General features: G+C 37.0%; 6 protein-coding genes across 8 annotated transcripts; 3 read left to right on the top strand and 3 right to left on the bottom strand.

Annotated features, from left to right (window-relative positions):
• The first annotated feature begins 741 nt into the window (after window positions 1–741).
• Window positions 742–4,557, top strand: GALK (Mevalonate/galactokinase family protein). Its single transcript, XM_048107447.1, has 13 exons — window positions 742–982; window positions 1,189–1,367; window positions 2,064–2,110; window positions 2,243–2,337; window positions 2,441–2,523; window positions 2,680–2,748; window positions 2,936–3,121; window positions 3,212–3,346; window positions 3,439–3,573; window positions 3,733–3,803; window positions 3,893–3,970; window positions 4,046–4,187; window positions 4,268–4,557. Exons 1-13 carry the CDS (start codon window positions 820–822, stop codon window positions 4,376–4,378), a joined length of 1,494 nt encoding a protein of 497 aa, XP_047963404.1. The 5' UTR covers window positions 742–819; the 3' UTR covers window positions 4,379–4,557.
• A 2,853-nt stretch (window positions 4,558–7,410) lies between these two features.
• On the top strand, window positions 7,411–9,414 carry LOC125204493 (uncharacterized). 3 transcript variants are annotated; one of them, XM_048103163.2, is made up of 5 exons: window positions 7,411–7,658; window positions 7,943–8,455; window positions 8,618–8,780; window positions 8,863–8,931; window positions 9,068–9,414. In XM_048103163.2, the coding sequence occupies exons 2-4, from the start codon at window positions 8,002–8,004 to the stop codon at window positions 8,915–8,917; spliced, it is 672 nt and encodes a 223-aa protein (XP_047959120.1). In that variant the 5' UTR covers window positions 7,411–7,658; window positions 7,943–8,001; the 3' UTR covers window positions 8,918–8,931; window positions 9,068–9,414. The 3 variants fall into 3 exon arrangements, with proteins under 3 accessions (XP_047959120.1, XP_047959119.1, XP_047959117.1); XM_048103162.2 differs by having other exon boundaries at window positions 7,412–7,658; window positions 7,864–8,455; XM_048103160.2 differs by having other exon boundaries at window positions 7,412–7,658; window positions 7,857–8,455.
• Window positions 9,415–10,998: 1,584 nt separating this feature from the next.
• Window positions 10,999–11,725, bottom strand: LOC125206819 (cell wall / vacuolar inhibitor of fructosidase 1-like). The gene has a single exon (XM_048106042.2). The coding sequence runs from the start codon at window positions 11,649–11,651 to the stop codon at window positions 11,121–11,123; it is 531 nt and encodes a 176-aa protein (XP_047961999.1). The 5' UTR covers window positions 11,652–11,725; the 3' UTR covers window positions 10,999–11,120.
• Window positions 11,726–15,912: 4,187 nt separating this feature from the next.
• Window positions 15,913–17,647, top strand: LOC125206027 (uncharacterized). Its single transcript, XM_048105293.2, has 2 exons — window positions 15,913–16,323; window positions 17,156–17,647. The coding sequence occupies exons 1-2, from the start codon at window positions 16,027–16,029 to the stop codon at window positions 17,387–17,389; spliced, it is 531 nt and encodes a 176-aa protein (XP_047961250.1). The 5' UTR covers window positions 15,913–16,026; the 3' UTR covers window positions 17,390–17,647.
• A 52-nt stretch (window positions 17,648–17,699) lies between these two features.
• Window positions 17,700–18,870, bottom strand: LOC125206028 (desiccation-related protein PCC13-62-like). Its single transcript, XM_048105294.2, has 3 exons — window positions 18,521–18,870; window positions 18,226–18,451; window positions 17,700–18,157 (listed from the first exon to the last, which is right to left on the bottom strand). Exons 1-3 carry the CDS (start codon window positions 18,853–18,855, stop codon window positions 17,786–17,788), a joined length of 933 nt encoding a protein of 310 aa, XP_047961251.2. The 5' UTR covers window positions 18,856–18,870; the 3' UTR covers window positions 17,700–17,785.
• A 3,925-nt stretch (window positions 18,871–22,795) lies between these two features.
• LOC125205864 (alkaline/neutral invertase A, mitochondrial-like) lies at window positions 22,796–25,931 on the bottom strand. Its single transcript, XM_048105026.2, has 6 exons — window positions 24,778–25,931; window positions 24,470–24,635; window positions 24,040–24,251; window positions 23,474–23,967; window positions 23,351–23,399; window positions 22,796–23,270 (listed from the first exon to the last, which is right to left on the bottom strand). Exons 1-6 carry the CDS (start codon window positions 25,582–25,584, stop codon window positions 22,956–22,958), a joined length of 2,043 nt encoding a protein of 680 aa, XP_047960983.2. The 5' UTR covers window positions 25,585–25,931; the 3' UTR covers window positions 22,796–22,955.
• Window positions 25,932–27,090: the final 1,159 nt, after the last annotated feature.

The following is a 27,090-nucleotide window of genomic DNA, read 5'->3' as shown; positions in this document are numbered from 1 at the left end:
TATGTCACATCCACATCACATATATTAATTGGATTAAATATTTTAGAAAACTAACAATATAAATTGATGAATAGTCGACCACACAATGAAATTAGTAGATAGTCTAATCCAGCCAACTAATGATAATTATCCATACATGTTATATTAGTAATCAATTTAATTTTTCAGATATATACATAATCAATAAATCAACATCATAATGTCAGCATGTCTTCAACTTTATCCAGAATATTTCTTTTACCATAAATCCAATTATGAAAGTTAAGGAAATGATTTTTTGAAATAATGCATGGACCATGCATGCTATTATACCTTTTTTTTCCTATAGTTATATTTTATATCTAGAGTAATCGGTTAACAATTTCTTATGCTAGTTTTTGAAATAAAAATGCTGTGACTTCGGAAATTGAACTGTTATTTAGGCAAAAATGGAGCTGCATATTATAAAATAATTTGTAAATCTTAATTTTCATAATTATAAAATGACTAGTTAAATTAATTATCAAATGGATAAGGTTTATTTTCTCAAATTAAAAAGAAATCTTATCATAACAATCTAAGATAGCTAAATCATAAAAAATCTACACAGACACGACCATATTAATCTGAATATGAAATTATTAAAAAGATCGTATTTTTATTAGTCGAACCACAAAATTCCAAAATTGAAAATTCATTGAAAATTCCTCACTCTCTCCTAACTTCATCAATCATATATAGCCAGTAGTATAAGTGCTACGTCTTGGTAGCAGCAGAAAGCGTAAAGTTAGTCTAATAAACAAAATCAGCGGAGAAACCAAAAAGACTAATTTTTTAGCAATGGCGAGACACGATGATCTGCCGGTGCCCGTTTACAAGTCTCTCGAGCCCGTTTACGGAACCGGGTCGCAGCTTGAAGAAGCGGAGCTCCGATTCAACACTTTGAAATCCAAGTTCGTCGAAGTTTTCGGCCACTCCCCTGATATCTACGCCCGATCTCCTGGTACTGTTTGCTCTACTGCTTTGATTGGACTTTGAAAGTTGTTATCTTGTTTGATTTTTATTTTTTTGGCTTAATTTGTTGGGTGAATTCGATTCAATGGAATGTTAGATCGAAATTTCTAGTTGGATACTTGGAAGGCGCTTGATTTTGGTAGTTTGATTTGGGGGTGATGATTGTGGATTAAAGTTTTGATTTTGTGTGTGCAGGGAGGGTGAATTTGATTGGGGAGCACATAGACTATGAAGGTTACTCTGTGTTGCCTATGGCGATAAGGCAAGACACGATTGTGGCAATTCGGAAAGTGGAGGGTGAGAAGGTCCTCAAGATCGCTAATGTCAACAGTGACAAGTATTCTCTCTGCACTTACCCTGCTGATCCTGATCAGGTAATGGTGTTTTTTGCAGTGATCTTTAACATTTACAGTGGGAGGGAGAATGTGTGTGTGTGTTTTTTTACTGTGAATAGTGGAAAGCATCTTCCATGTGCTCTCCTACTGACCCTGATTATGTGTTAGTATCACTTTGTGTGTGTGTGTGTGTGTGTGTGTGTTGGATAAAAAGGTTATTCTTGTACCAGTTGTTGATTCTTTTCTTTTTAGTTGAACTTTTGGAGGAAAAGAAAAGGAATGGTTAAAGTTAGCTTGCTTGAGTTAGTTGGATGCAAAGCTTTTGTTGCTCTCCTAATATCACCTTGCGTGTGTGTGTGTTGATGAAAAGATTATTCTTGAAGCAGTTGTTGATTCTTTTTCATTTCAAGTTGAACTTTTGGAGGAAAAGAAAAGGAATGGTTAAAGTTAGCTTGCCTGAGTTAGTTGGATGCAAAGCTGTTGTTGCTTGAATTATGGTTGATTAAAAGCTTTATTGTGGTTCATTTGCATTATCAATGATTTGTAAGTGGGAGTAATTGCAGACAATTTAATTTTTTGAGATGAGAGATTGTTTGATGATTTTTGGAGTTCTTGCTGAATACAATGTTATTTTGGTGACACCATTACAAATTATGCTTGTTTGTCTACTTCAAATCGGTTTTCGCATTCATGATCCATTCCGCTTGTAATGGAAAGATTTTTTCTGCATTTCAGGAAATTGATTTGAAGAATCACAGATGGGGTCACTACTTCATTTGCGGGTATAGTGCCTTTTATATCTCTTGACTTTTTCTCCGAGCTGATTTTGATAATTCTGTCATGCTCTGTTTAACATATGATGTTAGGGCAGTTTGAAAGTTTTGATACCATATTTATTTTCTTTGCCATTCTAGGTATAAAGGTTTCTATGAGTATGCGAAAGTGAAGGGCATAGATGTCGGTGAACCAGTTGGTCTTGAGGTTGTCGTTGATGGGATTGTTCCCACAGGTATATTTATCCAGCCAATTTGTATTTGCGATTGTACTGGATAAGTGAGGATACTCATTAATACTCTTGCTAAGGCACTGAGTTGTGGTTTACTTTCATGTAGGGTCTGGTTTATCGAGCTCTGCTGCTTTTGTTTGCTCGTCTACTATTGGCATTATGGCAGTGTTAGGAGCAAGCTTGCCGAAGGTGTGTACATATAAATATGGTATTTGTGAATTGCAATAGCCCTCACAGTCACCATTCCAAGCCACTCTTTGACAGATATTATTTATTCCACGAAGAAGTTATTGTCTTTTCTTGCTATTTGCAACTCCTTTTTCATTTTCTGAATTTCCTGTCCAGAAAGAACTTGCTCAACTTACATGTGAATGTGAAAGACACATTGGAACACAATCTGGTGGAATGGACCAGGTAAATCTACCACATACCTCAGCTAAATTATTATATCGCGTGTGATCCTAATTGAGTGCTTAATTCGGTCACTTTCATTTGACCATCGATGTTTTTTTTTCCCTACACTCAAATGGCAAAATACATTTAAGCACTTTGTTATAAATCACCTTTGGCATACAAGATACTTATTTTCTTCCATTGACAGGCGATATCGGTGATGGCTCAATCTGGATTTGCAGCACTCATTGATTTCAACCCTATTCGAGCTACTGAGGTGCAGCTCCCTGCAGGTGGGACTTTTGTCATTGCACATTCACTAGCTGAATCTCAGAAAGCAGTCACTGCCGCAACTAAATACAACAACAGAGTTGTTGAATGTCGTTTGGCTTCTGTGAGTTTTTTTTTCACACTTCTGTTCTCATAGAATTGCTTTATGTTTACTCGAGCCTCACAGTCTATCTCTTTGTCTGGGCCGTTGCAGATAGTGCTAGGCATAAAGCTCGGCATGAAAGCTGAAGAGGCAGTTTCCAAGGCTAATACACTTTCTGATGTTGAAGGACTGTGTGTATCTTTTGCTGGTACACGTGGATCGTCTGATCCAGTTCTCGCTGTCAAGGTACCCCATACATACTCTTTTCGACCGCTGCTGTGTATGTTTGTGTCACAAACTCATAGTTACGCACCAAATTTAACGGCTGGCATCTGCAGGAATATCTGAAGGAAGAACCATACAACGCCGAAGATATTGAGGAAATCATCAATGAAAAGCTGGAAGTTCTTTTTGCCGCTTCTCCCTCTTCCTTGGACGTGCTGAAAGCTGCCAAACACTTCAAGTTACACCAGGTGATTTCGCCTTTTTACCGACTCTTCATTTTACAATCACATTGTTTTGTTGTCAACCATTCAACGCAAAATATTCACTTTCTGTCACCATATGTTCGTACAGAACCGGAATGCTATTTTATGACTTTGTAATGAATTTATTCTTGAAACAATTTTCAGCGAGCTGTTCACGTGTACTCAGAGGCGAAACGCGTATTTGCTTTCAAAGACACTGTGTCATCAAACTTAAGGTGACTTACGCAATAGCTAGTTGCGTCATATACTACTATATGTTTTCGTAAGGCCTCAGTTTGTTAAAACTGTTGAGTTGCTCTTGCAGTGAGGAAGACGTGCTGAAGAAGCTCGGAGACCTCATGAACGACAGCCACTACAGCTGCAGCGTGTTGTACGAGTGCAGGTATGCCTCCGCCTTTGTTTATGCAGTCAAGAATGGTCATCGTTTCAGTCACTTACATAACCATGTGTAAAACAGCTGCCCTGAATTGGAAGAGCTCGTAAAGATTAGCCGCGACAATGGTGCCCTCGGGGCCAGGCTGACCGGAGCTGGATGGGGAGGCTGTGCCGTTGCTCTGGTGAAGGAGAATATCGTCCCACAGTTTATCCTCAATTTGAAGGTTAGTGTCTCAGACGCTGCCATTCAATCGTCGTTGAAACGTTGAAATGTTGAATATCAATGTCGAGTTGTGTGTTGCAGGAACAATATTTCCAGTCAAGAATCGACAAAGGGGTGATCAAGAAGAGCGATCTCGGCCTCTACATTTTTGCATCGAAGCCATCGAGCGGTGCAGCCATCGTGGAGCTTTAGGCTGCCGGAGGCCGGAGAGAAGCCGCTGCTAAGAAAGGATCGTTTTTTGTGCTTTCTTTCCTTTCTGTTCAAGAATAAATTTGGTTTGTGTTTAAAATCACAACTCATTTGCCAGCTAATTCATCAGAAAACATTGATTCGGACTGAAATCTGATTGCAAACGGCGGCGTTTTATCTCATTTTTGTTGCTCATGGTATTCAGTTTATGTCTCAATCCTAATTTAAATGATGCTCATCTTTATAATTTGTATTACTGTATGTGAAATCCACACAATTTTAAGTCTAGATTGCTCGCGCTTGAGCAATGAGGCTCGCCACAACGTGACTTAAGATTGCTTGAACGCTCGATCAAGTCTCGAGCGTTCAATCATCGAGTCGAAAATTTTTAATTTTTAATTAAAAGAAAAAAACATAATTGAATTAGAAGACTGAAAAATGACAAAAGGAAAAATGTCAATATAGAATGGGCCTTAGTTGTATATATCTCATTTATAGAAATGGCCCATTTGGCTTCCTACCTACAAAGCATTAATATTCGTGGTATCACTTTTTTAAAAATAATTTCTTTATATTTAAAAACTTTTGATATTGCAGTTGACTAGATGTGTAACTGTAGAAAATTATCCAATTGCATTTGATTGACTATTTTACATTTTTACTGCACACACACATTTGAAAACCGACATGTTTACCAATTACCCCATTTAATAAGAAAATCTTAAAAACGATTATGACTTTTACTAGATTAATTAATGAAATAAACTAGAAGAGCATAATGCAGTCTTCTCTCTTCTTCTTTTTTGTTGGCATATTCCTTTCTTCAATTCCTGAAGCTAAAAAAATTCCAAAACCATTATTTAATCACTGAATCACAAAGAGTAGAAAAACAGAAGGAAGTTGTCGGTGGAGATATTATTTTAGAAACTAAAACAATAAAAAACTAAAAACACGAGGCAAACAAACCTTGTTTTGAGCTCCACCAGCTAATGCAGGGGTCGCTTTCAAATTCAAAAACTCCAATTCCAAGTGAAAGATACGAATCTTGCAATTATTTCTGTGAATAAAATAATTCGCAATATTATCAGAAAAAAATCTGCAGTTTCCTTGTTGGTTACCCTCTGCCCCCCAAATCCTCGTGCGCTTATCTTCATTTGTCTCTTGCATTTACGCCCTCTCTCTCACACACATGCACACACTATTTCAAAATTTCAAATCATTTTCTATGTACCCCATATATTAAGGCCTGTTTAATAATGTGGTTGTGATATGATTGGAGCAACTTATAGATGTCTGTCTTCGTAAAACTCGAACGAGTCACTTTGGCACAATATGACTCGGCCGAGTCAGTCATATGAATATGAGATCTGCAAATCTTACACATAAACTTGTCTTTTCATGGTAATTGGTAAATCTTTTCCCTATATTGGATGGGTATTGTATAGCTTGAATTCTTTTACAATCTATGGTTTAGATGGCTCTTAGAGAGGATAAACTAAATCAGTGATCATAGTCCTTTTGATGACCAATAGAATTTCATTTTGTGAGTATTATGAATTTATCCTTTATTGTTGTGTTATTTCGGTAACAAAAATTTCTTATTTATATAGAGTATGAGATATGCGATCAAATCAATAAGTTCTATAAAAAATCAAAACAAATCTTTGGATCTTGTGATATAATCGTTAGATTAATGTCACATGTCATGTAATAATGTAGATTGTGTAGTCTAATAATGTAGCACGGCGAATAATGTAACGCGTTTTAGTCTAATAATGCAGATTATGTTCCAATAATGTAGCTCGGCTAATAATGTAACACTTTTATTATAATAATATAATTTGTATATTATTATCACAATCATCCAATACAAAAGTCCAAAGCTGAGATTTGCTTTGATTTTTTGACAGAATTTCACGTATTGACCATATATAAGAGATTATATTGGTACTTTTAACTTTATTTATGCAATAGCTGGTTTGTCCATTTACAATCACTTTTTATAAATAAGTGATTATTAGGATATCATCTTGTCTTATGTATTAAAATAAAATAGAGTAAGAAAATGAAAAAAGGAAATAAAATTAAATAATTGGGAGAGATATAAATGAGGAAAGTAGAAGATACGGGAGAGAAACAATAAATTAAGAGAGATGATAAAAAAAAAGTGAAAAAGAGAAAGAAAAAAAAAGTCTATAAGACCTAGTTTACTCTTCTAAAACAAGGAAAATGGTCAAAATTAAAATAGAAAACAAAAATGATAAAATAAATAAGAAAATAAAAATAAAACAACTATGTATGTAGGGCACACGCGACGATCCGTCACCACGAGTACACACGCTGGGCGTGCATGCATCGTACCGGCACATAAGTTGGGTTGGGGAGCCAAATAGAGAAAATTTGTTTGAAATTGATTGGGTTGGGGAGCCACATAGGGCCATTCACACACACACTACAGTGCTTCCCTTTGAAGCAATTTGCTTCCTCCATTACTCATGTTTGCCCAACTAATTGACCCACATTGGTGCTTCCCTAAAATTTTGGGGAACTTTCTCGATCAACCATAGCATGAGTGCCATTTAGAGTTTAATGGTGTCAAAACAAAAATGAAATGCTAGTATCTATATATTTCTTATATAAAAAATAGTTTTATAATTCTATTTCTATTTGCCCGTCAAAATTAGTCTCATGGAGTATTAAAATTTGAAAGTTGTTATTAATATCTTACCCAATTTTTTTTTTCTTCAACTTTTTACATTTTTATTTTTTACCTGATACTTTACTAATTTCATATTTAACCTTACCGACCACAAATAAACTATTTTTGGATATTTAGTAGACGAAGGGAGTAATATTTTATGAATACTCTTTTTCTTGTTTCGATTTATTTCATCAAAATTAATTAATTTTTATTTAACAATAACATCATTTCAAAGTTTTTTTTTATTATATTTCTGTTATATTTATAGTATTAAAATTAAAATTTGTGTCGTAAGTCTCAAATTATGAGGCAGGAGGGAGTATTACAAGTAAGATCCGCATATGCATTTAGCAGCAACTATATTAATGATGCCAGTTGTGGTCATTAGTATCTCAAACAACTTTGCAGCAAATAAAATTTGAATCTTGGTTATAAATTTCCTCTCGTGGTCAGCACTAGTTACAGAGAGAGGGCATAAAAATTGGATCTTGACAACTATATTTCGTTTTCCGTTCAATTTTTTCGGCGACATTTTCATGGTTATGCTTCTTTGGATCTGGGTTTTCTTGGTTTATCCAAAAGGTACTTCCCCTTTTTCAGTTTTATATTAGCACCCCATCATCATAAAGCATTTGGTTTATGCTGCTTGTTAATGGATTCTTTTTCAACAAAAAAAAAAAAAACATTACTTTGTTGTGTGTTCTGTAGCTGGCCTCCACAATTTTATGATTCTTTCTTTGCTAATATAGCTTTTCTCTTTTGCTTGATTTCTGTATTAAGCAAACAGGGATTTTGGGTGAAAATTTATGGGCTTAAGTGAAGAGAATTGCTTCTGACACACTGATTTAATAGCATTTTTGGCTTAGGAATTCACTGCCACTGAGTGGTAAAAATTGGGAAGAAAGAGTAGAAAGTGATTGTATCTATGAAAGAAAGGGAAATTGTGATTAATATTGAGAATTGTATGGAAAGTATGAATCAAGAAGGTGGGGTTTCTCCCAATTCAGAGGTGTGTGGTATGCCTATGAGTGTTGATGCATTAGCCAATGGTGAAAACTCATTAAGCCCTTTGAGAAATGCTATGGATGCTGGTGGGGTTTCTCCGAATTCAGAGGGGAAAACGAGGAAGGAGAGGCGCTCGACGATGAGTGCCAAGAAGCCTCCTCGGCCTCCCAGAGATTTGTCGTTGGACGCTGCTGATCAGAAGCTGATCAAGGAGATATCCGAGCTTCTTATGATGAAACGTGCTAGGATCGAACGGATCAAGGCGTTGAAGAAGGCGAAGGCAGCAAAAGGGGTGTCTTCGTCAGCTTCCTCTGCTGGCAACTTGATAGCTATGCTCTTCACACTTCTGTTCTGCATTGTCATCATTTTCCAAGGTAATATTCTTTGTTCATTAGTTTTTGAGGTCTTGTGATGTTTTATCCTTCATTTTTGGCCTATTTATAACATTAGCCTTGTTTCTTGATAGTCACATTGAAATGAAAAGATAAGCCTATGATTAAACACAGTTTTGAAGTTTGGACATGGTGTTTGATTAGGGTGCCATCCTTGGGGGAATTTTACAAGGAACAGCTCAGGCGTAGGCGACCCTATTTCACCAATGTCGGATGGAGCGACAGAGGGCAACGTTCTTGCCCTTAAGGAAACACAAAATTTGTCTAGCGGTAGTGTGCACATGTCGTATGAAGTTGGATCCCCAAAGTATGTTCTTGCTCCGTTCCCTTATCTAAGTATTACTCGCGTAGAAACAACACCGTAATCGTTTTCACTATTGCTTTTGCAGTCTACTGGTTCGTGGCTCAGATAATAAGGCCGAAGGTGGAAGAGCCATCCATTGATACGACTGTTTCTGGTAAACATCGTGACACTGCACATACGCTTTCTAGATCAAAGTTAATCGGGTCTTGCATATTAGTAGTAGTTAGTCTTTTGTAGCTAGATGTTTAGTTGTTATGCTCTTAATGATAGGTTTTTTCTAATTGATTTAGGGCATTGATCGCGTCCAGTCCAACATTGAGATTATACGATGCTAGGTGTGCGAGAGCGCATCAGGGTACATAATGCAGTGTGCGCGCGTGCACGCTGGTTTACGTGTAGCTAGGTAATATTACCTGGCTAACATCAAGGGAAGGCCAGGGTTGTGTGTTGAGGGATTTTGTCTGATTTCTGGGATAACTGCTTCTGGCATTAAGGAATTCCATGTGCTTAGATCCAGGAAATAAGCTATGTACATTTATGTATGTCTTATACTTTAATTAGTAATTACTGTAATTGTTGCCATGAAAATAAATACTAGTACTAATAAGATTTCAGCAGTGTTGACTTGCTTTATTTATGATGTCTGACTACTTAGCTTATGCATATAATTAAAGGCACATGGGTTGAGAGCTAAATTTAATTTTGAAGATTATGATGCTGGTGTGGCAAATTTGACCACGTTGTTTGTATGTCATCTCCCATACTCCCACCCACCAATTTTGGTGCCTTTTAAACTTACTTATAGCGTGTTATAATTTTTGAAGTGATTTTTAGTTCTAGTATCTGTCTTTTACGCAATTTAAATGATTTTTAAATAACAACATAAATATTATGAACACAAATTTAAACGCGTCACTACAAAAAATAAAAATTACATGTGATTATTAAATGCGAACATAAATACGAATGAGTTACAAATTGAGACCTACTTAAGCGGCCCAAAACCACTCAAAAACACGAAACTTGGGCCCAAAATTTGCAGCTACTGATTTCTAGTAAAAAAAAGAGGAGTTTTGCCAAATAATAGTACTACTATAATTTATGTAATAAATAGTATATAAAAAATCTATTAATTCATAGTATAAATTAGGTTTTGTTATATGTAAATATATAAGAACCTATAAAATTAAATATACATTATACAAGAGTCTATAGAAATAAAACGTTAAAGTACGTAAATTTAAGAATGTGCTTTGCCTGAAATAACTACACAGTTATAAATGTAGGCAATTACTAGGCATGATGATGAAATCATTAGTGGTTGTGTTTTCTGAATTACATACTAATACTCCAGATATAGAAATGTTAGTTAGGCTTGTAGACATGGGCCAAAAACAGCTTTAATTCGTCACCCAAGATATATATGGATCACTAGTTCAGTTCACTTTTGCAATACACGAGAGAAAAAAAGTAGAAAAAACACAAATTTTAAAGTAGGAGTACTTATTAGTGATTTAGTTCTCCTTGTAACATAGTACTACTAGTTACTAAATTTCTCTAAATGATCATATACATCCATAGAGAAAAACGGCCGCACGTGACCAATATTTAGGTCCATACATAAAACGCCATCACTTGATTCTTCAATCCCAAAAAGATAGAGAACAAATACAAATTCAGGAGAAACAATAGAAAAATCTGTGCATCCACGATAGTGGACTAGCACGCAGACTAGCAGCTAGTCCGAATGCTAGTCCATTATTATGGGCGGCGAGCGGGTGACGGACATCTCAAGAGGATGAGAGGTCGTCCGTCGTAAAAGACGGACGTCTGTATCCTTGTCCGTGCGCTCGTCCGCTATTGTGGATTGGCGATGGATAAGAGGTAGGACGTCCCATTTATTTTATTTTATTTAAATTTTTTTTATTTATACTCAATATTTACAATTTATTGTACTTCATTTTTATGTATTTGATAAATACCAACAATTAAAATGAATTAATCATATTTTTTATTTTATTTTATTGACTAGGGCGTCGGCTAATCATATTGCTAGTCCACTATTGTGCAATGAATGTCCTAATAATGTAGAAGTGAGGTGGGAAGTTCTAGTAACGTGACAGAAAGTGTTTTTTGGAAAGTCTAGTGCTAGTTCGTGGAAAAGTCCTTCCTACCTATTATGGATGCTCTAAACTAATACATCTAACTAAATCGATCAACAAACACATAAAAATTCACTTATTTATTCATTTAAGTTTGTAGTTTAGGAGAGGAATTCCTAGTCCCCACCCCAATTTTGGACATACACATACACACATAGTAAATGAGAATAATAAAATACTATCAAAGTAAATTCCTAATAATGCCCCTGGCCACCGCCGCCACGTCAGCGATGTACTGGTTCTCCGCCGTGAACGGCGACGGCGTCGGGATCTTCCCAAACGCCTTCTCGCACATGACGGCCTCGTTCTTGGTATCCGCCATGGCGTTCTCGGCGAACTTGGGGTTGCCCCAGGTGGTCTGCTCGGCGACGGGGATGTTGCCGACCATGACGGCGTTGTAGTAGGAGCGGCACTTGGTGAGCGCCGGCTGCATCTTCTCCTCCCCGGACTTCTGGAGCTTCTCGATCTGGACGATGATGGCCTCGGTCTTGCGCTTGATCTCAGCGACGGTGATGAGGGCGAGGTCCTGCAGCGGGGCGGTGGTGCAGTTGGGGTCGGCGCGGATGACCTTGATGCAGAGGGCGTAGTCGGGGGTGTTGGTGCACGTCGTCTCGATCAGCTGATCGTCCTTCCGCCGCCCGCGCGCGTCCGAGGTTTGGATCAGCATCGCGGCGGCGAGGACCGCCACCGCAATGGATATTGCTAATTTCATTTTTGTTTTCTTGAGTTTGGATTTTTTGGAGGATTGATTGGTGAACAAAAGGTGGCGCACTGAGGCTTCTTATATAGGTGTATGATTGAAGTGATGAGATTTTAAAAACTTATAGGCTTTATTTTATTAATATGAAATAGGAGTATCTATTTTCGGCATATATATAATTTTATGTATGCTTATTTTTCCAAGTTAGACAATAAAAAGGATAAAATTAAAGATAATGTGTCATTTTTAGTAAAATAATTATTTTAGTGAAACGGATAGAGTATTTATTGCATTATACGGAGTAAATAGCGAGATAGAGAGAATAAAATAGTAATTAATAGATAATTTTTTTTGTTGAAAATGGAAATCGATACTTATAGTGGGACAGTAAAAAAGAAAAAGAAATCAATAATCATTTGACGAGGAAGTAGGATTTTAAATTTTTTACACTCCAAAATTAGGGATGTCAATCGGGTTGGTCCACCGGGTTTCGGGCCCACGCTATTCGAGTTGCGGGTCAATCGGGTGCGGGTTAATCGGGTTGTGATTTCTTTCGGATTATAAAAGTTCAACCCTAACCATAAAATGTTGAGTTTCGGGCTAGCCCATCGGGTTGATACCGATAATATTAACATGTGATCAATCCAATAAATAATGATGAAAAATAGTTATATTCATAAAATACAAAATATTAATTATGATAAATTTGATATATATATATATGCTTAAACTCAATCAAAAATATGATCAAATACTAATACTTGAGATATTTCGTGAAATTTTAATGCATGTTGTAGAAATTTAAATATATTTTTTTTGTGAATTTGAAGTTTATAATTTATACTATTAAAATATTAAAAGTTATTTTTTTTAGTTATTTATATTATAAAATTAATCAATAAAATATCAAATTAGGAGTAAAAAATAGAATAATAGAAATTTTATTGGGTTTTTGGACCAGCCCATCGGGTCTAGCCCTAACGGGTTGCAGGTTAATCGGGTGCGGGATAATAGGGTTTTAATTTTATCGGGCTATAAATTTCTGGCCCTAACCCTATAGATTTGGTGGGCTATTCGGGCCAGACATCGTGCTGCGGGCTACACTGACATCCCTATCCAAAATAGTAAGTAGTACAACTTCTGAATTTTCTGTCTAGTCTTTTTTGTCGCGACATTTAATGATACAGAGTACTACGTAGGGGTGTGATCAATTGTTAACTTTCTTAAGTTGCTAACTTGCTAACTCATCAACGCAATGTATTAAAAATATCAACACGGTGACATTAAAATGTCAACACATGATTTTGTTGAACTTCATTATAATGTGTTGATATTATGTGTTGACATTTTAATGTTACCGTGTTGACATTTTTAATACTCTGCATTGATGAGTTAGCAGAGTTAGCAACTTAAATAGTTAGCAATACAATGCACCCCGTACTGCATATATCAGGTTTTTTTTTTTTTACATTCTTATGGAGTATTTGAAGTGTTATTGCTTCTTATTAAATTTTTTGGAATTCATATTTATTTCAAACTACTGTAGTTTTCTAATGTGAAATGGAGAAGAAATAAATTGATATTGTTGTTAAATGGATGTGCGCATACGACTAGACATTAAAGGTTGCCTTTCTCATCTTTAATCATATAAAGGCTACTTAAATAATTGAGCATTTGATTGATTTTTATCCCGAAGGCTATAAATATTACTAGTTTACTACTACTATTTATAATTCGGATATGATTGTCATATTCGTAACACTTGTTCAAAACTCATCCCACGTTGGTAACAAAGTAATTAAAAACAATAGTATCTTTTAATACCATATATAACTGATAGTAATTCAAAAATAAAGTTGCACCTAAAACTAGTTAAAAAAAACTAATTGAAATTGGAAAAATGTCGCTTATGATGGAATTATAATTAATAGTAATCCATTAGAATATGATCATGGTGTGATCAATTTGTTTCTAACTCATATTGCAGTAGTTTTTGATTTAATGTAAACAGGTCCAAACATTTATTTAGTTTTTATTACAATTATATGACTTCTTTTAAACTATAGAAATTGGAAAAAACAAAACAAAACATCTATGTGCATGTGAAAAGGTTGCTTTCTCAATTATTACCATTTCAGAACAATTTGATAGTTTGAAAATTAATATGAACATTTTTGTGATTATATATTACCACTTTAAAAGGAGTACCAATTTAACGTGCGTGCGGTGTTATTCAATCTATGAATTTTAACATAGACTATATATGTGTGGCAGAAAATGATGAGGATTAGCAAATTTGATAATTTTTGATACATATTCTATCCATTCAAGGAAACTAGATAGGTATATATTGTTAAATATTAACTCCCTTTTGATTTTAATTGAATGATATTTAGGTTGCTTTTTTAGGTTTACATCTAATTAAGTATCTAATTTTGAAACGTGGCTTTTGTGTTAAGCTAATTGAATTTTCGTTACTAATCGTGCTCTTTGAGTACCCTAATATTGATTAGACGTGCAAATATAATTAAATTTGGCCTTTTTCATGAAAATTCATACAAAATAAAATTTGAGACAATATTTACAAAACAAAGACGAGGTGCTATATTTTGTGATTTATTTTAGTAGACGATTGGTTAATTAGTTACATGAAAATTCTCATGTAATTACCTAAAAATTAGCGTATTTAGAGTATGAGGGTGTCGGTAGTTAGGTTTGGGGAGGGTTTATGCATGAGTGTGTAAGTTGAGTCCTATACTATTAAGTTGATATCAAGTCTAAAATTGAAATTTATAAGATAAAATCACGAGTAAAACAAGCTTAATAGTTAGGTAGCGAACTACCATACAAGCTCATGAGTCAATATAATCAATGTTGATCTTCATTTTAACTAGTTTAAGCACCCAAATTTTTATTAATACATGAGTCGGTTCGTCTATTTTTCCTCTTACTTCGACGACTAGAAAAAAATATTTACAATTAATGTTGATATTCTTAATTATGTTCATTATTCTGAGACTACACCGATTATTAAATTTAAAAATTTTATTTATTTATTTACTTGCTTCTATAAATAACATAAAATAGAAAAATACTTATAAAATTGGAGAGTAGTTTAACAAAAGAAATAAAGTAATGGCATAATTTGGGTTCGTAATAGAGGTATGGAGTTGTAGACTTGTAGTACAATCTGAGGTTTGAGTGGAAACTTAATAAAATAGGTCGTTATGCAATGAAATCACATTCTATGAAAAAAATCATTTCCCAAAATGTTAAAGTTTGCGTGCAAAATAAAACTTAGAAACAAATAACATATTAACACGTGGCTATATATATTAGTGTCACCATATTGTTTGATTGATTCAACTTTACGGAAAGATAGGATAGGTATGGAAGTACCGATAAACTTATTAATGTTGGGCATGCATAATGCGACTATGTGCCAGCTTTCAAGTTGTTACTTTTCAATTTTTATTTTTGTTTTTGATTTTGTGTGGAAGAAACTTATTATGAAGTTACTAACTTACTATCATGAAACTAATGGCATACATAATTCATAATAGTATTTGATTGATCAGTGTAATTTTATATTGTCATGAGTTGAGTATTGTCTATCAAAACTTAAAAAAGACAAATCCCTCACCTTAGTTATGAATCTTATCTTAGTTTATTAATCATACCATTTCTTTCTGAAATTGTCAAAGAAAACTACCGAATTTACACAATTTCTGAATAATTTAATAATTTTTAAAATAATTAATTATATCTTAGTTTTCTAATTTTTTTCAATTGCCTCATAAACTTATATCAATACTCAGTAATTTAAATGACATTCTAATTACTCACATCTTTAATTTTATACATGTATACGCCACGTAAAATATTCAAACACCTAGCACGCTAAATTTTTTGTTATAAGATAATGAAGAATTTTTGATGGTTTTATCATTTATTTACCTACCTACAAAAATCATAAATAGTGGAATACTATTTACGAATTATTTAGCTGAGATATGAAAAGGCCCAAAGTTTAATCGTTTCATTTTGTTGGGCCGTATAATCTCTTATTGAGCCCAATCAGGCATAACCTAGATACCATCACGTGCGACTCACATGACAAAGAGGAGAGGAATATTAGCGCGCCGCGCTTGTAAAAAACCACAAGAAGAACCGTTCGGCCCATTTCCCACCGTCGATAGCTATCCACGTCAGCGATCCATGTGCTTCTTCTAGAATAGACGGTCCAGATCAATCCTCCTCCCCCAACCCCATCACCCCTGTGAGCAAGCCTCTTTCCCCTGTTTCGCCTCTTTCTTCCCACTCTTTTTTTCTTCGTAATTTTTTTTTCAAAAAAAAAGGAAAAATCAATTAGCTTCTTCTGAAAAGTATGGCGGTTTTCGAAGAGGAGAAGGTCTTTGAGGAGGAAGTCGACGGCGAGGAAGACGTCGACGACGACGAAGAAGAGGGGGAGGAGGAGGGTGACGATGATGAGGAGGAAGTGTTGAACAGCAGCGGCGGCGGCGGCAGGTCTGCGGCGGCGCCTATCGACGTAGAAGACGATGATGATGAAGACGGAGAAGGCGAAGACGACGAAGGCGATGACGACGACGACGATGATGACGATGACGACGACGATGACGAGGATGAAGATGATGAAGAAGAAGTCGAAGGAGATGAAGAAGAGGTAAATTAATTATTTCGTCGTTTATGAGTAGCAATATGTTTGTTGTTGATATGTTTGGCGAAACGAACTAGATCTGTGATTTTGACTGATTTTCATCTATTTAGTGCGTCTTTGAACTGATATTTGTTAGAATTTGAACTTTTTTTTAGTTTTTTCTCTGTTCGTGTGGATTTCCTTTATTATTTTTTGATTTAAAGCGTATCTGGACCACTATCTCTGGAATTTTATCTCTTGTAGCACAATTATATATGCAGTTACTGATTTGTGGATTAAGGCTTGGTAGATCTGTGGATTAAGGCTTGGTAGGTTAATATACTTGTTTTTGGAGAACATAGTTGGATTATAGCACAATTTTTTGTGCAGTTGCTGATTTGTGGATTTAGGTTTGGTAATTGAATATACTTGTTTTTTAAAACATAGTTGGATCTGCCTCATGATTGTGGAAATATTCTGGAGTAATTAAGATAAGCATTATAGATCCCTAGTAGTAGATCTAGATCTCCTGCATATCTCCATAATCATAGAGGGAATATTAGGGGAAACCTCCAAAAAAATTCAACCAAAAGGGATCAAATTAGCTATTGAGTAATTATATATTTTGCTTCACCTTCTTTTAATTGTTGTGTATGGCCAACTCAGTGGACCTATGCATTGATCTTGTTTGTGTGTGTTCGGGGCTAATTTAATTTGCTTTCCTGGTGACGGTATATCTTGCTCTGTTTTGATTTGTAGTATAGTATTTGTTTTGTTGGTGATAAAACAACTGGTGTAATCACCTGTTGTTGGTCTTGTTCTTGTTACAAGACTTTTAACAAGTTTTTGTTGGTGATAGGGTGATCTGGGCACGGAATATCTCGTGAGACCAGTTGGCCGTGCTGAGGATGAGGAAGATGCAAGTGACTTCGAGCCACAAGAGAATGGGGAGGAGGATTTTGACGAGGAAGAAGATGACGAGGATGATGAGGGAAAAGCAGAGGTGCCACCCAAGAGAAAACGTTCAGGCAAGGATGATCCCGATGATAGCGATGATGGGGGAGAGGATGATGAGAGGCCATCCAAGCGGTAGTGGTGCAGCCTCCTCAGATTTCCATCAGTCTACACAACACATAGCTGTAGTTGGTTCGATCATATCTCGGTCATTTCTGTATTATGTTGGCAACACATCTTAGGATTTTTATAAGCTGTTTCGAGACAGTTTGAAAACTTTACTGGTTAGCTTTATGTGAGCTATACTAGTACTATTAGCTTAGAGTAGTTTCTTCTTGCACCCTTGAAGTTTTAATTGGATATTCACTAATTATCGAATGGTTCCTATTTTATGTAATTCTTCCCAATTTACTCGAGCATTCATATTATCATTTAATACGTATACGAACTTGGAAACTAGATCAAGTATTTATTGCTATTAGTTTTAGACATTATCGATACAGGTGGTTGTAAAATAAGGACCTAAACTTGGAAACTAGATCAAGTATGATTTGGCTATGTTGCCAGAAGCCCCTTTGGGATAGAATCCACCCGGGTGCGTCTCCTTTCCACTTGCGTAAACGATTCTTAGTATTTCTTCAGGTGTCCGGTCATAAGCTAAAGAGTTTTTGTCGCCTGCCAGCACGTTGCCAGCAATTCTGCCTTCGGCTCCTTCTGCAGGTCTGACAATTAGGCCTTCATCTTTGGTACCGTTCTTCCCAAGCTTGTCTCGGAGGTTTGAAATCTTGTCGGTAAGCTCTGCTACTGTGAAACGGTAGGGGTGGACTTTGGATTTTGCACGTTCGTACAGCAGTGCTCTGATGACGGCATCTTGGCCCGACTCCACTCCTAGTAGCCCCGCCACCAGCTGCAAAATCAAATTTCCATCAGATCATATGCTAGAGTAGTATGTTATGAATGAGAGATTGATGGTACCTTTTTGGAAGTGGAGCTTTTGAGTTTGGGATTTGCTCCGACATAGCCGGTGAGTCCAACGTAGGGGATGAGATATGATGCAAGAAGATAGTTGATGTCAGAGGCATAGGGATCAAATGGGGGCTGTAGAGTTTTCCCGACTGCAGTGTTGATCACTGTTGCGAATGATGCTGCGCTTAGGTTTAGAAGTGGCCTCGGGAATCCGGGGACGGTCTCCTGGATCGCCCTGCAAAAACCCCGCGTTAAGTTGGTGGAATTCAAACTCGTGATCTTTTAATAATACGAAAAACCAAACCTGAGGTGTCCGAATTCTTGGAAAGCGAACTGAGCGATGATGTCTTTGATGAGAGGGCTGAGTTTAGCCTTCTTTACGCCGAGGGGCTTGGGGCCGCCTTTGGTGAGGTTAGGCTCGAAGTGGTCGATGCCGCGGCCGAGGGCGCCCCATGCGAAGAAGTCGGCTTCCAAGTACTCGAGATTGAGGGGGAACTCCAGTAGATCGACGTCGGACTTTGGGAGTCCTTCGCCGAACGAGATGGGGAGGAGGAGGAGGAAGAGGAAGAGGGTGATTAATGCAGTAGTTGGGAAGGGGAATGCCATGACGTTGTATAAGTGTGTTGTGTGTTGTTGCATGCGTACTTATAGGATGGTCATCTATGAATTCCGAAAACACTTGTCCACGCCAAGATTGAGTCAAGGCTTCTGGATTTCTTTATGATACAAGTTTGCGATTCTAGAATTAATTTAATTAAACTCAAATAGAAGCAAATATTTTCTACTATTACCATATCTAAAGATATTTTCAATTTATTTACTTTTTTAAATTACTTTTTCAGTTATACATATATTTCATCTCTTCTATAAAATAAACAAACTAGTTTTATCATTTGAATCATCCTCTAAAATTGAAAATTTCAACATATAATAATCTTACGTAGTACTCCTTTCGTCCCCCATTAAGAGTCACACTTTTCCATTAATGTGGGACCCATTTCAGTCCCACATAATTTCGTCCCCCATTATTCCTAATTAGGAGTCACACTTCATTTTTACCATTAGTAAGTAGGTCTCACATTCTACTAACTCAATTCACTCACGTTTTATTATAAAACCAATATAAAAAATGGGTCCCACATTCCACTAACTTTTTCAACCAACTTTTCTTTACATTTCTTAAAACCCGTGCCCGGTCAAAGAGTGACTCCTAATAGGGGACGGAGGGAGTAGTATATAATTTATAATATGGACCCCACAAATTACAAACACTTCTTCTATTAGGTCATCCGCATCCCTGTCTCTTATACGTCTCTTAACCGTCTCATCTCTTAACTATTCATGACCCCACTATACTTTTCAGCTCATCCTTAACTAAGAGACAACACCTGCATCCTTCCATCTCTTAACTACTCCCTCCGTCCCGGATAATTTGAGTCACTTTGACCGGGCATGGGTTTTAAGAATTGTAATGAAAAGTGAGTTGAAAAAGTTAGTGGAATGTGGGTCCTATCTTTATATATTATTTTGATAATAAAATGTGAGTAGGAATGGGTTAGTGGAATATGGGGTCCACTACCAAAAATAGTAAAAGTAAAGTGGGACAAATTATGTGGGACTGACCGAAATGGAAGACTGGGACGAATTATCTGGGACGGAGGGAGTATCTCTTAACCATCTCTTAACTTTTCATTCAATTTCATTTTTTATTTTTATTTTCAACAAATTCAATTAATAAAAACACACTTCATTAAATAAAATAAAAATTACAATTTAAAAGCCTAAAAAAAAATACATAATTTAAAATCCTAAAAAATAAAAAAAAATACATAATTAAAATACTCTAAATTAAACTATAAAAACTACTCCGCCGGCGAATCATCATCCCCCGAAGTCGGCGGTGCACCCAAGTTAGATCGATCCCCTATACCAAGTTGAGCTTTCATATACTCAATTCCGTCCATATGGGATGAAACTTGGGCAGGGGTCATTCTTGAAAGGTCAGCCATCGTGGCGACCAGGTACATGGACATTAGGGTGTTCGAGCCCTCGCCCGCCTGGCTTGATTCGCCGCGGCCCCTCCCTCTCCCTCTCCCCCTCGCTCTCGCCGCCTTCGCCGCCTTAGTCCCTTGCGGCCGACGCCGTGAACCGGAAGAAGACCCCTTGCATCATCGGTTGGCGTGCCCTCACGTGAGGTGTTGCCTTCCCCGCCATCACTAAACGAGTAGTGGCCACGCGCCGTGTGCTTCGTGCATTTCGAGCCAGACTCGACACCGCCAGCCCATCTTTCAAGGTGGTGGACTTGCGACCAAACATCGACAAACTTGAAATCTTTACCGATGTCGTCTTTGAAGACCCGCAACGCCGCTCTCAGAATGTCGGCTCCACTGGCTCCGCTCTGATAATTCGCCTCTTCTGCCCTGTATATCGCGCAAATTTTTTTGACATCTTTGTCGCATCGGTCCCAATGACTGCGGAGCATCTTCACGTCGCGGGCAAAGGTGTTCTTCGGCCTTCGTGCGTTGTAAACTTCGGTGAGTTTATTCCAAAAACACTTGTTGGTTTGTTGATTCCCGACGACAGGATCGTACGAGACGCTGATCCAAGCGTAGTATAGAGCCAACGTCTCGTTTTGGCTGTATGGATGACGAGTGTCGTCTCCCACAACCTCTTCCTCCTTGGCATTGACGCCGAGCCTGAGGCCGATCCTGCCGGAGTCGGAGCCTCCACCTATTGGCCAGTCGGGCAAAGTGCGTTTAGGCGCCAAAAAATTCTCAGGAATTTGGAATAATCCCGGCGATTGGCCGTACCTCTGGGAGGGAGGGACGATAGTATGCATCCACATCAAAATGTGGTGTTTGGTACGCCGGCGGAGTGGTCGAGGCTTGGGTGCCTGGCGACGAACCGGTTGTACCCAAACAGTTGTACATGCTCGCCCAATCGTCGAACGAGTTCAAGTCGAACCCGCCGGAGCGCCGCCGCTGGAGTTTCCATCGCCGGACATTTTTTTAACAATTTGAGAGAAAAGAATAGATGAGTGAAGTGAATGGAAGAGGAATGAGAGTAGTGTTTGTGTGTAAAATGGTGAATGGGGTATGAAGTATATTTATAGAATAATAAAAGGAAAGAAAGAATTTTTTTTTTAAAAAAAATCGACCGTTTGTTCCAATGGTCATTTGACCGTTTTTTTTATTAAATTCGAATTTTTCGAATTTATAAAAAAAAATTATTACTTCATAATTCCGACGCCCACTCGCGGCCCAGCGAGTGGGCGTCACGCCATCATCCAGCGAGCGCCACGTGGGGCGCGTGCGTCGTCTCGCCAGCTCGAGGCCGGCCTCGCCGTCCCGCGTCGCGCGACGAGATGTCTCGTCTCGTCGAGACGAGACGAGCGTCGCAACGCTGTCTCAATGCTGTTTCGTCTCGTCGAGACGAGACCGAGACAGCATCGCGTCTGCGATGCGGATGCCCTTATTTTTTCACTTTCTCTCTCTTATTTTACGAATTGTACATTAAAATTCGTGTCATTTACAATTTAGTCTATTTTTTTTAGGACGGAGGGAGTATATTTCATCGAAATTGTACTGCTACTATGCTAAATTTCGAAATAGTACTAGTATATTTTTAGTTTTTATTGTACAGAGTATAAGTTAAGTAGATAATACTATTATTAACCCATTATTAAAACATGCAAATCAATTAATTGACACAATTAGTTAAGTAAAGCTAATTAATTAATCTTATTAGTCTTATAAGTTATAACCCATTAAAATAATGCCACTTTGTCATTAGCCAGTTAAATTATCGCCATTTAATATCAATAAACACATTTAGTACTTAAACCTCAAGTTATGCCAAACCCTATCAATGTCATTAAACCCACTTAGAATTTAAACCAAATAACGTCTACATCCATTAAATTAACGCCGCATCTACACATAAAATAAATTAACGCCATATTTATTTCAACCATTTATACAAAAAAAAAAACTTAAACTCATTAACTACAACATGATTTAGCGGCAGATACTGTCGTGATTCTCTTAAAATAAAAGTGCAATTACTTGTCCAAGATGCTTTAATTTATGGTTATGTATTCCAAAAATAAAAGACATCCAACAATACTAAAAGTCTAAAAACACTCAACTATCTAGTAAATATCTGATGTTTCTAAGATTTAAGAAAGTGACGTTTAATTAGTATGGAAAAAGGAGAAAAAATAAAGTATAAAAATATAGAAGATGTTAAAGAAAGAGATTTAAATATTGATTTTTACTTGAAAATTGAGATTTGGTCTATTTTCTTACCTTCCGATGCTCGATTTTACAACGTATGCCACATATTGGCCACACATCAGAAACAGTACTATAATTCATCCAGAGGTTTTGAAAGTAATCAAATAAGACAAGGCTAGGATTTAAAAAGAGACAAAAACAACAAAATCTTCAGAAAAGTTTTTAATTATTTATCCAATGTTATGCATATTAATTATTGGGCCAATAATTGAATTATTTTTTGTGTTCTTACAAAACTCGAGAGATGAATACTCCTAATAGTATCAAGTTTGTAATCAACGAGATTCTAATAAAATCAAAGTCATATTTGAATGTTGGATTTATAAGGTGAATTACATAAAAGTTGCTGAGGCTAATGAGTTGGATACACATCATGTTAGTGTAACAAATTCATCAAAGATAAACATATGCTTAGCTTAAAACAACGGTGAGACTAATCCATGACTACTGAGATCTGGCAGCAAGGCGAGAGCAGTTTCTTCTCCCAGTTTTGAGGCCACACACACACTTCTCAAGCACCTCGTAATCCTCGTTCCAAAACAGCATCGAAGCCATCTCCGGATTCCTCAGAAGCATCTTCGATGTCAGGTATCCCGCAATCGTCCACGTCTGCTGCAGCCGTGCTTGCTTCCCGGTGAACCTCCCCTGCTTCGTGTCGTAATATTCCGGCCATGAATCGCCCGGAAGCCTTTGCTCAGCCACCGCCACCGCCTTCCTGGCTAACTCCGGCCTTCCCATCTTGATGCATGCCAACGTGAACTGCAATGCAAAACGACCGCAACCCTATCAGCCTAAGCAAAAATAAAAACGACTTACTATGTCGTTAGAAAATATCGCACCTGCCACGTGAGCGTAGGCCACGATCCGCCATTGTGATACGACCATGGGCTGCACAGACAGTAAATTGATCAGACTTTGAACTAGTAGATTTTGGTATTTGATTCTTTCTGGTATACACTTACGTATTCTTGGGGTCGCCTCCAGTGATGATGCGCCACTCATCGTGCTCAAGAGCAGGATAGCATATCTTGAGAGGCATTTCTGCCACAAGATCATCCCATTTCTCCTCAATCAGATTCAATATACCTTCGCTTTGTTTGTCGGTGCTCAACGATGAAATGACGGACCAGAGATTTCCGAGTGTGAAAAACCTGAAATCCATATGAGCCGGCTGGAGATTGCCGCACAAATATCCTCCACTGTCCGGGATCCAGTCCACAAGCCAGCCGGGTATTTGCTCAGGATAGATGTTGAACTTGTTGACGGCCTCACTGGAGTACTCTTCGGTCTTGTAACGATGAATCTCGTTGATTTTCTTAAGGTCAACCCAGTAGTACTCCCTCACATGAAATGAAAGAGCACTGAGTCTGTTGTTGATGGCCACAACGAGGTTCTTGGTCGTATCATTGACTGTCAGCATCTCATGGGAGCAACGCAAAGCAGAATAGAATAACGCCTACAAGTCCAAACAAAGACAAATAAATTTACAGCAAAGTGAGATGAAAATGTGGCACAATCAGTTACTCACTTGGATCTCGAGTGGATGGCCGTGAATACCCATTCTTCGGTCAATCATGCAGGAACCATCAGTGACCAAGAGGGTGGGAAACATGTCAAAACCGTCGGTTAAGCACAAATTCAGAATCAATCTGATCCCAGTCTGCACATCTACTCTCTCTTGCAACGAGTAGTCACCAGTGATTTTCCCGTAGGATCTCAATAAAATGATCCACCATAATCCTGTTCAAGTTACATAAAAATGACATAAGATAAGCTAACAAAGCTCTTCACCACAAAACATGCATATAAATGCTTAAAACAAGTTATTATCAAACAACAAAAACTATGTCGAACCATATGTTCAAAGACACAAAGATGAGAAGCAGGCTGCTTTGATTCAAAAACAGCTATCTTAATAACATAGAGAGCAAGAAAAATACTATGTAAATAAGCCATACCAGAATCTACAGGTGCAACACGTCCAATAGCCGATTCACCAAAATCCGGATCTAATAAATCCTCGAACTCTCCATCTCGCCCATCAAGAGGCACATTTCTAACTTTAAAACTAGCTGGCATCAACCCTTGCCCAGGGCTGTAGCAATCCACAGTTTTCTCCCAGCTCTAATTAAATATAAAAATGCAAATCCAAATTAGATAATTCAATAAGGCATTGTAACAGCTACCACGTCTGACTACTAATAAGAAACTCATATGTCTAAATATGCCAAAATCTCAAGAACTTGTGAAACGTATATCTGCTCACCTGTAATTGCAGCGTGTGGAGCAAGAAGTTCTTTACTATTTCCCCCTCTCCATTAAGCAAGAACGCAAGAGCTGAGGGAACAAAGTCACGAATAAAGACTTGGTCGTAATTAAGCGGCTGCTTATCAGCCGGATCAGTGGCAGCTATGGTTCCCACAGGGCTTCCACAGTAATTCACGATCGCTCCTCTGAGCAATTCCCAAGCCTCCTTCTCTACCTCGGAAACATGTATCCCAAGGGCTGGTTCTGAAACCTCTGCCTCACTAAACCGGTTGGTATCTCCAAATGTACCGTCATTAACCTTGACCTCATCGACTTTACCCTTTTCTTCATCTTTCCCAAACAAATCTTGACTCTCCTCAATCCTCTCAATTATCAGGGGCTTCACATTGAAACCCCCTTGAATGTATATATTTTCAAAGCTATTTTCGGGCAGACGGGATCCAACAGAGTTCGAATTATTCCTAATATTCGATGCTACATTTGCAATTACACTTCTAAAACTACCGTTCTTCTTCACCCGATCAGCTAAAAAAACCTTAGACTGACCCCAATTTGAACCGGAACCACCAAAAACTCTCCGGTTCGAGTCAATGACTCTCCTAAATCCTAATATCTTCCTATTATGAGAACAATTAGCTTTGATTGAAGAATAATAGAGCTTCAATTGTGATTTCGACAAATTATATTCACAGGAATGACCACGCTCTAGAAGTGAACTTCCAAAAATAGACGATTTTTTTCCAAGAATCAATATATTACTACAAGGCTTCATACTTGAAATCCCAAGACAACCCCCAGAGTTCATTTCTCTAGATTTTTCGTCAAATAATCAATATTTTCAGCTCGTTCAAAATCAAGATCTATTTTTTCACCTAAAGACTTGAACTTTACACCCTTTTTCTATGGTCTCAATAAACTTTAATATGCTATTGAGATTTAAAAGAAGGAATGGTATTACACTACACTATAAATATATACACTTGTGTTAATTTAGAAAATATAATTAATTAACAGAAACTAGAAACTGATCTATGTAGATATTAACAATTTGCAAAGTGAAAAAGAAAGAAAGACTGAAAAAATGAAATGTATTTGAGACTTACAGTTGGGCTTTATGAGGAGAATGTAGCAGAAGTTTTGGAAGTTGGAGCTGAGAAAGGGGAGGGTGGAGGGGTTTATATAGGGAGAGCAAGTGGGAAGGTGCATCGAATTGTTGCGTATGCTTTCAACAAAAAAAAATGGATAAGCAAAGTCGAATTTCCATTTTTGCCCTCAACTTGCGGTTTTGGTTTTTTCTCTTGTGATGTGTGTGGATTATGCAAGTTGTGAAAAAGATATTTATGGTAAGATATTATAGGAAAAAATACACACGTGTTCGATTAATTGAAATGTGATTTTCCCATCCGGAAATTGGCAACTGAGTCATGATTTACTTTCATATAAATTGATCATAGTTGAGGTACGATCGTATCAGTTATATAGTCTCATTAAAGAAAAAATATCAAAGTTCTATAAAAGTAGCCTCGTCGAAAAAATTGATAACAATTTATTAAAGATAGTCTCGCCGGAAAAAAGTGGTAACATAGCTTTGTTGGAAAATTCATAATAATTAGTCACGATAAAACCTCATCGAAACTGGACCATAATAGGACTAGTTAAATATGAAGGGCAGTATTGGGATTTAGCAAGAAAAGTTGAAATTGTCGGTTCTGACAAGCAACATAAAAAATGTGAGGAAACAGAAACAGTTACTTTTGAAAATATTGTAAAAACGTGTAAAGAATAGTCATCTCAATTGGGCTGTTGGAATATTATCAGCATTCTAGATCATGGGCCAAAACTAGCATATTTTGTTCGTACTTTGAAACTCTCGACTGGGCCTTCGTGAAAACTTATTTTTTATTTTAAGCCCAAATACATTCCATTAATTCCAAGATGGGTCCAAACATCATTGGGCCCATAAATAATGTGAATAAAGTTGAGGAGAGCCCAAAAGATCCAGATCCAGTATATATACGAACAATGAAAAGATGACAATTACAAAAAACATGAATTAGGAATAGAAATAAAGCTTCAAATATTGAAAAAAAAAAACTAGAAATTCTGAAATTTGACTACCTAATAGATATAATAAGATTTATAAATACATAATTATATACTCCTACAAGAGAATTGCATGTGACGTCCATGTTGTGTGAGGAATCACAAATCTCGTTAATAACAACTAAACTCGCACAATTTGACAATCCTACTTAGAATCCACTATTTACATTATAATAATAATAATAATAATAATAATAATTATTATTAT

Source organism: Salvia hispanica, chromosome 6 (assembly GCF_029641045.1).
Source record: "Salvia hispanica isolate PSC_SH4W2 chromosome 6, Shi_PSC_v1, whole genome shotgun sequence".
NCBI classification, from domain to species: domain Eukaryota; kingdom Viridiplantae; phylum Streptophyta; class Magnoliopsida; order Lamiales; family Lamiaceae; genus Salvia; species Salvia hispanica.
Note: the sequence above shows the minus strand (reverse complement) of the source record. Positions and strands in the feature narration are given on the sequence as shown.